At 55.1% G+C, this 14534-nt stretch overlaps 1 protein-coding gene across 20 annotated transcripts in view; it reads left to right on the top strand.

Moving 5' to 3' along the window:
* TNS1 (tensin 1) overlaps positions 1–14534 on the top strand; it is a 222503-nt gene that overhangs the window by 123580 nt on the left and 84389 nt on the right. For 17 of the 20 annotated variants that reach the window (XM_036319688.1, XM_036319699.1, XM_036319697.1 and 14 more), the window contains 5 exons: positions 2944–2985; positions 3620–3670; positions 9730–9779; positions 11817–11997; positions 13921–13971. In XM_036319688.1, the coding sequence (XP_036175581.1) occupies positions 2944–2985; positions 3620–3670; positions 9730–9779; positions 11817–11997; positions 13921–13971 (375 nt within the window). Of the gene's footprint in view, positions 1–2943; positions 2986–3619; positions 3671–4889; positions 4998–9729; positions 9780–9864; positions 10049–11816; positions 11998–13920; positions 13972–14534 lie in introns of those variants that run through there. The other 3 variants (XM_036319703.1, XM_036319701.1, XM_036319704.1) reach the window with 3 other exon arrangements.

The raw sequence follows: 14534 nt of genomic DNA, 5'->3' as shown, positions 1-14534 counted from the left end.
GATGATTGTTGGCAGGGAGAGAAGTTTCTCTTGCACTGCTGAGGCCTGTGGTTTCTAATATTGACTCCGACTCCCTGGTCTGCTTTGTGCCAGACCTGGGAGGGGTTGGGCAGGAGGGTCAAGGTGGGGCAGGGTGGGCCACAGGAGGAGGGCCTGGGGTGTGTGGGGTGGAGAGGATAAATAACTGCTAGCATTTACTGAGCGCGTTCTAAGTGCCAGGCCCTGTTCTAAGTGCTTTATGTGCTTCTTCTCATTTGATTCTTTCAACATAGAGCCAGTCTGTCCCATTGAGGAGCAGCACGGATGGAGCGACCCGCTTGAGGTCACACAGTTAGCAGTAGAGACAGTCTGTTTAGACCAGCGCTTCTCAAAGGGCCATCCCCAGACCTGGAAACCTGTTAGAAATGCACATTCTCGGGCCCCACCCGAATTCTGCTGGATCAACCCTCTGGGGAGGGCGCAGCCCCTGTGTGTCCACAGCCCTCTAGGTGTTTCTGAGTCACACTCAAGTTCCAGGCGCCCTGGCTCACACTCTCCTCTTCAGGAGAGTCGTGGCCTCCGGGAGGTTTCCCCCAACGCTGGATGAGGGCTCTCGAGGGCCTGCAGTATCCTGGGGCAGGCACTTCCTCTGCAGCTTCTCCATCTCACCCCATTGCTGTCCTTTCTGAACAGTCTGTCTGGAGAGGCTGGCTCAGCAGAGTGAAGGGTGAGGGCTTTGGAGTGGGGAGAGCTGGGTTCAGATCTCTGCTCTGCAGACTCTGCATATAGAAGGTCTCTGTGATCTGCCCTCCAGGTGTGTTCCTCCTCCCCGCAGGGGGCCAGAGAGGAGGTGCTCCCGCCCAGCCCACGGTCTCCACGGGAGCATCACAGAGCCCTGGATCAAAGGGACAAGTGGGGTCAGAGGGCCAGGATTTCCCAGTGGGCTCATTTGCTCCCGGCCCAGTGGCCTGTGGCTCAGCAGCGGGGGCTCTGGGAGGTGGCTGGGCGAGGATTAGGCTGGGCTGGGACGGGATGGGATGTGTCATCTTTACTCCTCCAGAGCCATCCTCAAACTCCATGCGGGTCGGCCTGAGGGCTAGAGGGGCTTCCTGATGTGCCTCCCCGCCTCCTGCTCCATTCCTGGACCCTGTCCTCTCTCATCCATCCTAAGCTGCCTTGGCCCTGAAGTACGCTCAGGAGGTTTCATCCCCTGGAAGGAAGTTTTGGCCTCAGCCACCCGTCTTCTTTCCAGACAGGAGGGGTAAAGTCTGGGCCATTTCCAGAAAGAGCACGGCTGCCTTCAGCTTAGCCGGCCTTCTTCCTCCATGTCCGCTCGGCCAGTTCTCCCTGGCGCCAGACCCTCTCAGTGGTCATTCTGTCCATTCCTCTGTCTTCAGACACAGACAGCTTGTCCCTCAGGTCCCGGGCTGAGACAGCCTGTCCTAACTGGGCCCACACTCATCTCGGCAGAGGCCTGTTTCATGACCTTGGCAGTCATGCTCACGTCCTTCTGTATGGTTCAGGGGCCCCCGAACCACTTTGCTAAGTTGGAAATGGAGCCCTAGAAACTGGTCAGGAGGTGGCCTTGGAATGGGAAGTTTCTCTCCTGTTTTGGGGGAGTCCTAGGAACCTGTTTTTCAGGTTGCCTTTAGCAGGAAGCACTTCTATTGGTCTGGGCAGGGGAAGGGTGGCCCTGGGGCGAGCGGCAGGACCAGTCCACAGGTGTTTATTGATGGCCTGCTATCCATAACCAGAGGCCCTGGCATGAGGGATATGGCATATGAGTTGGTAAAAATGCTGCTTTGAATATGTTTTGGAGGCAGGTGGGATAGAATCACAAATAAAACAAAACATATTCCTATGATATGATTATTCATGTGTCAATGACCAGATGAATGGCACTGACAGAGAGACGTACTGGAGTTGAAAGGTGGGAGAGAGTTCTCCTTGCTGAGGTATTCAGGGAGGGCTTCCTTGCTGAGGTATTCAGGGAGGGCTTCATGGAGGAGGAGAGCTTTTAGGAAAAGAGGGGAAGCAGTTCCACCAGGAAAGGCCTGGATGTGAGAACAAGTAAAGGGATATAGGGGGCAGGTCTGGGTGGAGCAGAGCTTTTGGGCATGAAAACTGAGGTCTGTGAAGGGGCAGGGCCAATGCAGAGGGGAGGCCTTGAAGAGTTAGGACCCACAGGCCTCTCATCCCAGGCTGCTGCCACTTCACACAAAGAGCAAGAAGTGCAGAGCCCAAGGTGGGATTCAAATCCTGTTGTCCCCATTAGTAGTTGATGACTTGGGCCACTCATTTAACTTCTGCATATCTGTAAAGTGGGCCTCAAAAGTAATAATGGGCTCTGGCTGGTGTGGTCAGTGGTCGGAGTGTTGGCCTGCACACTGAAGGGTCTCAGGCTTGATTCTGGGTCAAGGGCACATATTTGGGTTGCAGGTTTACTCCCCATTCCCGGATAGGCTGTGTGCAGGAGGTAACCAGTCAATGTGTCTCTCTCACATGATGTTTCTCTCTCTCTCTCTCTCTACCGCCCTCCTTCCCTTCCACTCTCTCTGAGAAGCAATGGAAAAAATATCCTCAGGTGAGGATTTAAAAAAAAAAGGTAATAATGGTGCCTACATCACAGGTGCTTGTGGTGGAGGAGACGGTATTGATGAAAACGCCTGGCGCGTTGGCACAGTGACGGTGACTCTCTCCTTGTTCCTTTTTGAACCGTCAGCGACTGCCCGAGCCAGAGGCCTGGCTGATGTTTGTCCAGGTGGATGTTTGCAGTACCAATAGGAAGTTTTTTATTTTCCAAACTGTGCCTCCCAACGTGGGGACAGCCAGGTTCCATCTTGGGTTGGAGTCATGTCCTGCCTCTGGAGGCATTCTGTCCCCATGGCCATCGGCCTTGGAGAGAGAGCCAATCTGGGGGTGTTTGTCCTGAGGACTCACGCTGCCTTTCCCCTTTGTCCACAGCCTGTCAACACGGAGAGTGCACCAAAGAATGTAGTGGACACGGTGAGTGACAGCAGGCTCCGGGGTGGGGTGGCGGGGAGCCGCCTGGGAGACAGGAAAGCGGAAGATGGATTTGGGGAAAGTGAACAGATGTGTTTGGGGATATCCTTCTGGAGTAGATATGGGGAAGTTGGGGGAAGTGGTGGGGCCATGGGTGACGTTGGGGGCTGGTGCATTTGGAAATGGATTCCTGGGGAACTAGGCAGGCCGAGCAGGAGAGGCAGGAGAGGCAGGGGTGGGAGCGGAGAGAGAGAGGCCAGTGGTTAAATGTGGGTTTCTTTATTAAATATGTAGGAATTGGGAAAGCCAGGCAGATCTTTCCGAATAGATCTTTCTGACTTAGCAGAGAGACAGACAATCTCAAGGCTGCAAGGAGGAGGAAGAGGAAAAAGTCAGTGGGCCCTGAAGTGGGAACTGAGGTTAGCAGCTGTGAGGTGTCTCGGGCAATGGCCGGTGTTGAATGGCTTGGAGCGGGAGACTCGGGTTTAAATCCTAACCCCCACCCCACTCCACCCCGGGCCCTTCTGCAAATCCTCTGACCCCCCACCCCTGCCAAACCCAGCAGGTAAAAGACCTAGTGCTTTTTGATTACTTTCTTTGATTCCCCTTTCTTACTGTCTTGTCCCTCTCTCTCCAGGGAGAAGGAACCTTCCGGGGTGGGAACACTCGGAAAAGCCTTGAGGAAGACGTAAGTATGGGGGGGACGGGTAGAGAAGCATGTGGCTGGGCTCCTGGTGCTCAGAGGGGCTGGGGATGGCTGGGTGATATCTCACACCTCTCTTGTTTGGTGGGGCGTCCCTTCCTCCTCTCCAGAGGGCAGGCAGGGTTGCCCAGCTTGGTTGCTGAGCAAGGGAGGAGGGGCTGGGTGAGCAGACCCCATCTACTTATACACTGGGCCTCAGTCTTGGCCTTGGCCTCCAGCTCAGCTGGGTCCAGAGCACTTTTGCCCATCACTTTGTCAGGGTGGGAGTGGGGAGGAGGGTGGGCTTTGTGAGGCCTGGTTGGGTGGTGGGTGAGCAGTCACCAAGGTGAGGGCAAGTAGAATAGTCAACACTGTAGGGAACCAAGGGCAGAGATGAAGAGGGACTCTTGAGTCCTTAGAGCAGTAGTTCTCAACCTTCCTAATTCCGTGACCCTTTAATACAGTTCCTCATGTTGTGTTGACCCCCAACCATGAAATTATTTTCGTTGCTACTTCATAACTGTAATTTTGCTACTGTTATGAATCGTAATGTAAATATCTGATATGCAGGATGTATTTTCATTGTTACAAATTGAACATAATTAAAGCATAGTGATTAATCACAAAACAATATGTAAGTATATATGTGTTTTCTGATGGTCTTAGGCGACCCCCGAGAAAGGGTCGTTCGACCCCCAAAGGGGTCGCGACCCACAGGTTTGAGAACTGCTGCCTTAGAGGGTCATCAGATCTTGGGGAATTGCTCTGCTTCTTTGGAGAGAAAAAATGCAGAATCCTTTGTGTGGCTCAAATGCCATTGATTCAGGAAGAACCTGGAAGGTGGGCCGACTGGTCCATGATGCTATACTGCCATGCATTTTTGCTGGAAGTCAGTGAGCACATTTCTTAAGTGGAAGGACCCAGAGGAGGGTAGCGGGGGCTCTTGTCCTCACACCCCAGGAGCCGACGCCCGACCGAGTTGGACCTTTTTCTTCCTTCCTTTCTCTGACAATTTGCCCCTGTGCTGGCCTCTCCATCCTTGCCCGCCTTGATCTGCAGAGGAACAGGGAGTGGTTTTGGCGGTTGGCACAGGGGGAGCTGTTGATGGCATGAGGCCCTATCATCTGACAGCTGCCTGACCCATGGTGGGGAGGGCCCAGAGGGAGGTGCTGGGGCAGCAGGAGGCAGCTTCTGCAGGCGGCAGCACTTCTGCGGTGAGCCCACCGCCACTGCCTCATTGCCAGGGGCAGCCTGCACAGCGAGGGGAGGCGTCCTCGTCCTCCTGAAGAGCGGGAGCATGCCTCTCAAATTAGTGGGGAAGGCTCTGCTCAAGGTAGGAGGGGTCCTGTGAGCATAGGTACACATGCTGGAGAGGGGCCCTTGTCCGAGTTTGTGATGTTTCTGGGGCGGGAGTGCAGGGGAGAAATTCATTTTTTGTGTACCTGCTATTGAGGATTAACTAGCGTAATGCACGCAAAGCACATGATACGTGCTCAATAAATGGTGGCTGTCTTATGACTGCTATTTTGACTGAGGGCCAGGAGCTGGGCTGGGTATTTTTTGATCCCCATGACAGCCCCTATGGCAGATGCTGTGACCCCATTTTGTAGATAAGCAAACAGAGGCTTGGAGGGGCTCGATGCCTCAATTCTTCTCCATTTCTTCCCGGGACCATTGCTTGGATCTGGTGTTGCCAGGACTCCCAACCTTGGTCGGGGGGACAGGGTGATGGTGTGTGAACCAAGACGTTTAGCCAATGGTCTACAAACTCTTGTAAGTCAAGTCCTAGAGCTGCCGCTCCCACACCCCAGCCTGGGTCTGACGGACCCTGGAAGGTAAGGCTGCAGTAGGAGAGAGTGAAGTTAGACATCAGGAAGAACTTTTTGACACGTGGGTGTGTATGACTTTAGTCCTGGGGAAGAAAGAGGTGGCTGTTTAATTGGGACTGGAGGTTTTATTTAGGAGAAAGTTGTGTTGTTCTGGGATGAATGTGTGTGTCAGGGGTGGGTAAGGGTGGTGTCCTGTCTGGATGTGGGAGGAGAGACCAGCGGTGTTTTGGTTGTTAGTCTAGTTTAAGGAGTGCATGAAAGGCAAAGCAGGCTCCAGAATGGCCTGCGTACTGCAAAGAAGGAGAGGAAACCCAAGTTTAAGGTCCCAGACATCTGTTGTGGGTTGGATGACCTCAGGGTGATTGAGTCAGTCCCCTGCCCAGCGGTGGGCTCCCTGCAGTCTGCCGCAGGTGAAGGGACCCGCTTTCCAGGTGACATGGCTGAAGTCCTCGGCCTGCCGCTGGGACAATACGCCTGTTTTTTTGAGCTGTTTTCCTGTCTCTGGCCTGTGGCCCAGGATTCAGGGCAGGAATGGCTGTTTTCCTCTGACTGCTGGTGTGCAGTGGAGTTCGTGGATGGTGTGCTGTGTCGCACTTTGTTTTGGAAAAATCCAGGCTGGTGGGCAGGAAGGAGAGAGGAAGGGGTGTGGCTGGAGGGGCTGGTGTCGGGGGAGGGGCGGCCATTGCTCTCAGAGGAGACCTAGGAATGGGGATGGGCTCCTGACGTAGGCTGGTCACCAATTTCTGGCTGCCTGACATGGCCCCTGATATTGCTTACACACCCTCCTCCCAACTGTGCCCCCTGGGGACTGGGGCTCAGGAAACAGCTTTTCTTTTGGTCCAGGGCTGTTGTGTTTGGTCTGTGGACCTCAAAGGAAGGCAGGACTCTTCCCACACAGTGGTTGCTCTAACCAACCCCACCCAGGTCCCAGGGTTCCTGCTCCTTGCTGTATGGCGGGGAGAAGGTTGATAACAGAGCATAGGGTCAGAGTCTTTGAGCGCTCGGGAACGGCTCAGCGGTGATCAGCAGCGAGGACCAAGTCCAGCCAAGAGTTGGCTGGACCTGTGGTAGGAAGGGTGAGGGTTAGACATCAGGAAGAACTTACCGGTAGTAAGAAAAGTAGGACCCTGTTTTGGTGACGCTGTGGAATTTCCGTTAGTGGTGTCCTTTCAACAAAGGACAGACTATTTTGGTGACAACAATAGGGGAGAGTTCTGCTTGGTGCACAGGGAATTGGATCAAAAGTCCTATTATTGATCTATGTCCTGGTAGGGGCTGGGAGGAAGTTCGAAGCCCTGTGGAGAGAGAGAGCTTTGAGAGCCTCAGTGAGGAAAAGAATGGGATGACAGGCAGACAGAGAGCTTAATTTTCTTTTCAAAATAAAATCTTTGTAGTACTCTTTGTAGAGCCATCTGATAGTTGTCCCTAAGGGCTCTAAGTGGAACAGGTCAATGATGTAGAATCACATGAAACTGTGCTGGACCCATTTTACAGATGACTCAGTGAGACCGAGGGGCTGCCGCCGCCAGGGCTCCGGTGATGAGTACCTTTCTTCATAGAATAGAAGCTCTCTGAGGTCAGGGCTCCTCCTTCCCTGGGCCCCTGGTGCCTAGAACATTGCCAGGCACACAGCCTGCAGCACTCAGTGAAAGTTTACTGAAAAAGGGAGTGAGCACGGAGCTGGGTGGCAGAGATGACCACATCTCTCCCCCGTCCCCCAGCCCTCTTGAAAAGGGCCTGCATGCTGAGGCACGCTGGAGAACGCCCGTTTCCAGCCGTGTGTGTGAGGTCACCTGTGTTTTCTTGAGCGTTAGGTTGTGTTTGCTCACAGCCCGCCCCTGCTCCCCCACCCCCCGCCCATTCGTGGTTCTCTGGTTCTCCCTGTGGCTCTGTGTCCACCGACACTCGGACGTGTCACCCGTGCACGTCTGCTTTCTGCCAGCGAGTGTCACATGCCCCCAAACTTTGCAGAAAACAGGAAGCCCCATCAGTTAGAGGGCAGCCCAGTGATTCATCAGCGGATGACCATCCAGCTGTTCGTCCCCATCCTCTGGTGGGGTCACTGTCCAGGGCAGCTTCGCCCCCGCCCCCCGTTCCCTGGCCGGCCTGCTGGAGAGAGCAGGCTTGGACTTTGCCTTATCACCTCTGGAAGCGGCATGGCCAGACTCGGTTGGGGCCAAGTTTTTATTTATCCTCCCTGGCTTTTTTTGGGGTGGGGAGGCTAAGGAATGTGGAGTGTTGTAACGTTGGGAAGGGGGGGGTGGGGTGGGGGAACGGGAGCCAGTTCTCCTGCCCTGCTCATCCTTCTCACCCTTGTGCCGTGGAAGCTCCAGGCCCCCTCAGCCCCCCAGCCACCTGCCAGGCCCGTCTCAGTATCCCCTTGTCTCCCTGTGCTCCCTGTGCCTGGACCTGTGGTCCTGGCCACACCTCAAGCCTTGGCTCCAGTTGTGGCTTCCAGTTGTTTGAAGCAGCTGTGGTGGCCTCCTCCAAACGTGGCTGTGGATCCGTAACAGATGAAACCCGAGGGGCTATTTATAGCGGGGTGGCCCTGGGCCTGGAGCAGGGCCCACGCCTGGGGAGGCTCAGCGACTCCTCGTCAGGGCCCAGCGCAGTGGAGAGAGATGAAGTGTTGGGTTTCTGCGTTCCGCTGGGTGGGTAGTTTTGGAACAGCCTGGTTTGGGCCTTGAAAACCAAACACAACCCTCCTCACTGCCCCCCCCCCCCCCCAAATGCCTGACTCATGCAAGCCCAAGTCCTCAGGGCCAGGAGAGCTGCGGAGACAGAAGCTTTCTGCCCTGACAGACAGCCCCACTTGGCGTTTCCTCCTGCTGCCCGCCAAGGCCGAGCTGCTCTCGGCTGGGTGGGAGCCCAGGCAGAGGGGACTCGGGGTGCAGCTTGCTCCCTGCCGATGGATGGGGAGTCCTCTTAGCGGGGCTGCCCAGTCCTCTCAGCTGGGAGCTGGGCCTCCAGGCCCACCCCGTCCCGCCTCGGAGGCTCTGTGGGGCCTGGAGAGCGCTGAACGGGGTCAAGCCTGAAGTTTGAGGGCGAATCCTGCCAGTCGCCAGGACTTGGGGGTAAGTCACTGTTGCCTCAGTTTCCCCACTCATTGGCAGATTGTGGTCCTGTCTCCTCCAAGAAGTGGTTGCAACTTGGTGGTTGGGAAAGGCTGGCTCCTGGGAGGCCCATGAATGCTTGGACAGTGCCAATACGCTCAGAGGGCTTGGCTGGGCCTGGGATTCTGGGTGCTGGGTATCCGATTCTGCATCGTGTGAGGTGGCTGAAAGGATGGGCGGTTGGTGGTAGAAGTGAATCAGGGGTTTGATTTGGAGGTGAAGGTTTGATTGTATCCCTCATTGCCCTTATAATTGTACTTGATGTAATAACAGTGACCACAGATATGTCACTGTTATATGTGTAATTCCTTTTCATTTTCGGACAACCTATACTCCCACTTTACATGTGACATTCCAGAGGCTCAGAGCGTTAAGTAGGAAGGCTGCCCAGCGGGGTGCTGAGGGACAGCCTGGGCTTCCTCACTGTGTCGTTGGTGCCCTGGCATGTTTTGGACACCAACTTGGGTCCCTTCGCCTGGTTTTGTATAAGTTGACAGCCCTGGAAATGGGAGGGGGTGAAGGGGTAGCATACGATGGGCGGTGGGTCCTCGGGGGCACGATTTGCTGCCTGAGCTGCTCTCCGTAGGTGCACGTTGTGCTGGCCGCTCTGTTTCTAAACCTCTGATGGAATGACTCGTGTTGTGTTGCTGCTTTAAAGAAGAGGAGTGTGGCATGGCGATGGTCGGAGGAGGAAGGTTTAGAGCTGGAGAGAGGGTGCCATCGCCCACCTTTCCTTCTCTCGTGCTTGCAGTCTGTATCCTCCCCTCGGGGTTCCTATTACGATGGCCAGTGAATCGAGATGAGATGAGTTTCCAAAGTCAGTAACTGTTTTATTGAGTGTGTGCTCAGTACAGATGGCACCAGCCCAGGCGTGGCACGTTTCTCAACATTGGGATTCCTTCCTCGCCGGGGGCTCACAGGCTCGCAAGCACACTCACGTGGAATTGGCATAGCCTGCTCTTGGCTCTGGGTTGCTTTGTTGCTGTGGTGTCAGGGTGCCTGGGCTGGAATGTTGGCAGAGAAAGGAGAAGTGGATCTGCGTTTGCCCGTGACCCTGCCTGCGCCGGTGGACAGCTCTCAGCCTGCCTCCTCCACAATGCTGCTTCTCTTTTCTCTTTTCCAGGGCTCCATCAGAGTCACCCCGAGTGTCCAGCCCCCTCCCCAGCCCGTCAGGTATGCCTGGCCTGTGGGGGGCACAGGGTGGGGGTCCTGGCAGTGAGGTCACTGTGGGAGTTCCTGGCAAGTCATGCCTTTGGGTCTCCGAGACCGAAGTCATAAAGCCAGTGGTAGGAAGCCTGGGCAGCCGTGGCACCCTCCCTGGAGGGTGTGGGTGGATGCCGCTTGGAAAGGGTCATGCTCTGGGTTCTAGCTGGAAGCCAGCCTTGAGCCGAATTCTTTACGTACCTGTATGATTCATCTAGTCCTTGCAACAGCCCTGCAAGGTAAGTGTTTTATTCCCATTTGGCAGATGAAGAAACAGTTTCAGAGGTGGCTTGTTAGAGGTCGCACAGGGGCCTTGGTGGCTCGCGGACACAGCCTCTTTTCCCTGCGCCCAGCTTCTCTCTGTCTCACCTTCAGCCCTGAGGCTCCAGAGATGAGTGAGAATCTGGCCCCAGGAAGATGGGGTCCCAGGGAGAGGGGACCTGGTGTGTGACTGAAACCCTTAGCAGGTTGTGGTCCAGCCACCCGCTGCCCTTTGTCCCGATCTGCTCTTTAGAAGATCCCCTTCTCTCCCCACAGCTGAGAAGCACCTTGGGTGGGCGGGTGTGGAGTGCGGTGCTGAGGAGGTCAGGCGGTGGCGCTGTTTTTGCCTGGCGCAGGCAGTGACCTGAGGTAGGAGCCCGCCTCAAAGAAGCTCATCTTGAGGATGAGGGATGGCCGGGGCTCGGAGCTCAAATCACACTGGACCTTACTGCAGCCACTGGCCCTTCCAACACTTGGTCCCTGTCATTGCCACCATGGAGAAGCCTCACATCACCCCGGCTCCCCCATCTCCAGACCCCATCTACAGAGTTGGGCTCAGAGTTAACCTGGTGGAGACGGGATTCTGCCCTACTTCTTGGGGATCCTCCCCAGTGCTACCCCATCACTTTGAAATACCCTGGTGGTATTCCTCCTGCTGCCCTCCAGTCTCAACTTTACCCCGCTGTAGTGACAGGTTATCAAAATGAAATGTGAGTGTTGTCCACCTCGGACAGAGAGTGGAAGCCAGACACTAGGAGACTGCTGATGGGTAAGAAGGTGTCGGGGTGGGGAGCGTGTGTGGTGCCCCCAGAAGCTACAGGGCTTCAGAAGGTAATTCCAGCATCTCAAGATCCATCCCCCACTTCCCATCAGCACCCCAGTGGGCCCTTGGACCCTCCCTCTGGAAGAGAAGCTGGGTGAGGTGTCAAAATGTGAGCCTCTACCTCCCCTCATCCAGTGCCCAGTTCAGGTGGCTCTCTACTTTCCACGGAGCTCAGATGGTGCTGGGATGTCGGGGGCTCTGCACCCTCTGCTTCCTGGGCCCTTAGCAATCAGGGAGGCCACTGCCACACAGCGCCTGAGTGTGGGAGCTGCCAGAGGTGGGGATCGAGCCAGGGAACAAAGGGCAGGAGGTGGCCTGCCTCCGGGGAGGGCTGGAATGTGTGCTGTGGTCTGGCTCACCTGGAGCCCAGGTGAGCGTGTCACCTGAGCTGCCCCTTCCCCCGAGAGGCCTCCCGCCCACTCCACAGCTCCGAAGCCAAGGAGGGCAGCAGAAGACTCAGCCAGGGAGCTGGGGAGCACTCACTCAGCCTCTCTTTCCCCTTCCACAGCTGTCCCAGGAACTTTGGAGACACTCCGCCAGACCAGGCTGCAGTGTGTCAGGGGGCAGAGCTGGGCTCCTGGGTTCCTGGCCAGCTCTGGCCCTGGCTCTGACCGCTAGGATCTGGGTGAAGGCAGTGCTGAAAGAATTGATGGGCACCTGGGATTGGTGTCATCACCATTTGGTTCTGACACAGCCTGAGATCCTTGCCAGCCCCTGCCCAGCTCTTTCTCTCCGGCACCCCAAGCTGGCCTTGCTGGCTGCACTGGCCTTGCCAGGGGAAGCCTCTGACCTTGGCTCTGGGTCTGGGAGCAGCCAAACCCCCTGGGTTGGATGTGGGGGCCATGCACAGTGTGTTGGGGGTGCAGACATCTGGTCTTTGCCCTGGGGAACTAGATTCTGATCTACAACCCTCTCTCTGCTAGTCTTCCCAGAAACATGAGTGTGAGCCAGACCATGGAGGACAGCTGTGAGCTGGACCTGGTGTACGTCACAGAGAGGATCATCGCCGTCTCCTTCCCCAGCACAGCCAACGAGGAGAATTTCCGGAGCAACCTCCGTGAGGTGGCCCAGATGCTCAAGTCCAAGCATGGGGGCAACTACCTGGTGAGGATGGGCCTCTTGCCCCTTTGCCAGCGCCCCTCTGCCCTTTCTGCTTGCCCCTCACTGCTGTGTGTGCGTGCATGTGTATGTGTAGAGTGCATGCATGCACGTGCATGTGTGTGTGTTGACCAGGAGGAGAGAATAACAATAAGAGCTCATGTTATGGAGCGCGTACTATAAGCCAGGCCTTGTTCCAACTGCTTTCCGCATATTTAACCTTCAGGACAGCCTAGAAAGCAGGTTTTGTTAGAGCTCAGAGAGATGGGGTATTTGCTTAAGTTCACAGTATCAGGAAGTGGTGGAGCTGGCACCTTGCTGGCACCTCGCTGGCACCTCTGAGAAGTCTTAAGGCAGAGTTGTGGCAGAGGCGTCGTAAGGGACCTTGTGTTGCTGACATGGGGACTGTACCTGGCCCAGAAGAGTCACCTAACAAATGTAGGCCACTTTACTGGGAGGTACACACGACTGGACCAATAGACCAGACTGTGCAACCTTCAGGGGCTGCCCTTGGCTGTGTGAGCAGAGGTGGCTATAGGAGGCTGTATTAGGTCCCTGGGGCTGCTGTAACAAATTACCACAAACTCGGTGGCTTAAAACAACAGAATTTAACTTTTCACAGATCTGGGGGCTACAAGTCCAAATTGAGGTATTGGCAGGGCCATGTTCCTCTGAATTGTGTAGGGGAGCACCCTGTCTTGCCTCTTCCTGGCTGCTGGTTGCTCCGGCATCCGTGGTGGCCCCCGGCTTGTAGCCTCATCACTTCAATCTCTGCCTCCGTCGTCACAGGACCTTCCTTCTTTCCTGTGACTCTGTGTGTCCTTTCCTCCTCTTATAAGGACACCAGCCATTGGATTAGGGTCCACCCTAAATTCGGGATGATCTCATCTCCAGATCCTTAACTACTTACATCAGCAAAGGCCCTATTTCCAAATAAGGTCACATTCTGAAGTTCAGGGGGATGTGAATTTTTGTGGGACACCATTCAACCCACTACAGACACCCATCCATCAGCTGTGTCAGACATTGTTAAGAGCTTGGTTTGAAACATCAGGAAGTCCTGGGTTCGAATGCAGGCTCTGCTCTTATTAAGTAGCTGATCTCGGCCACTTAGCCTCTCACTAAGCCTTAAGTTCCCCATCTATAAAGTGAGTCTAATAATACTACCCATGTCTTATGGTGGTTGAAAGAATGAAGCCAACTGGTAGATATAAAGTTCTTAGCATGGGTATGGCAGGCTGTGGATACTCAAGTGGTAGCTGTTGTTCACATAATAAACGTGTTCCATTATGGGGCTCAAGAGTGGACTAGAAGCCATCTACGGTCCTTCTTCACTTTGGGAGTCCAGGATTTCATGGGACTCTGTGCTATGCCACCCTCCCCCCATCCTGCCTATACCAGACTGTAGGGTCGTCTTTTCTCCCCAGGAGGCAACACAGTGGTCTTTGAGTTTCCTAGGCAGTGAGGTAGAGGTGGAGACAGGAATTCCAGAGATTGGAGGATTCTCATGGGCTGTGGTTAGGTGCTGGAGAATGTCTTCTGGGAGAGGATGTCAAGGGTCTGAGAAGGCTCACCCAGGACAGTTTGTATCCTCTGATGGGGGGTGTCTGACCGCAGAGCCATTGCATCTTCATGGGGTGAGTTTCTAAAGTCCACCTGTGTAATGGAAACTAGAGAAGGCCAATGCTGAACATGGGACCCGAGACCGGTTCCATCCCCTTCTCATCTTTAGTTCTGGACGTCCGCTCACAGAGGGGAGTGGCTGAGAGTCTGTACTTCTCTTCCCCGCCGCCCCCCCCCCCCCCCCCAATTCCTGAGAACCTATAGTTGGGTTCCTGTTGATCCCAGCTCATGTGTGGGTGGGATCTCCAGCAGGGGCGAGAGCAGCATGTGAACCCCTCCACCATTTCTTCCTTTTCTTCCTTCTAGCTTTTCAACCTCTCTGAGCGGAGACCTGACATCACGAAGCTCCACGCCAAGGTGAGCCCATGCTGAGTAGGGTGGGAGCGTCTACCCGCCTGGGAGGGGAGATAACAGACAGTCCCCCTCGCCCCTCAGAGGCGTCAGAGTCTTAGGGAAAGTGCTGTGACAGATTGCAAAGCCTATTACAGTGCCATCTTCTCCTTGGATAATGGGAAAGAATCTATTCATTGTTTCCTTAATACGAACTACAGAAAGCAAAGCTCGATGCAGTGATTTCTACCCAGCTCTGCCTCCCTGGGGAGCCCTTAGGATCTCTGGGTGAGGCTGGAGCTGTGAGATTGTTAGCTTCTTTGAAAGGTATCTTGGCTTTAGACTGGCTAGGAATGGCCGACGTGGACCTTCCCACTGCCAGCTCTCACTTGCTTACCCTGTGGGCCGTGGGCCGGGCTCTGCGTGGTGCCTGCTCCCGGCTCCTGGATTCTGGTGCCTGTTGCTGTGTGACCCTGGGAAGGTGACACACTTCTCTGGGCTTCAGTTTGCACCTCTGAGAGTAGACGGGCTGGGTTAGGTATATTCTCTGGGCCCTTCCAAGCAGAAGTTCTCTTTTACTGTAAAGTTCT

Source organism: Myotis myotis, unplaced genomic scaffold, assembly GCF_014108235.1.
Source record: "Myotis myotis isolate mMyoMyo1 unplaced genomic scaffold, mMyoMyo1.p scaffold_m19_p_8, whole genome shotgun sequence".
Classification (NCBI taxonomy): domain Eukaryota; kingdom Metazoa; phylum Chordata; class Mammalia; order Chiroptera; family Vespertilionidae; genus Myotis; species Myotis myotis.
Note: the sequence above shows the minus strand (reverse complement) of the source record. Positions and strands in the feature narration are given on the sequence as shown.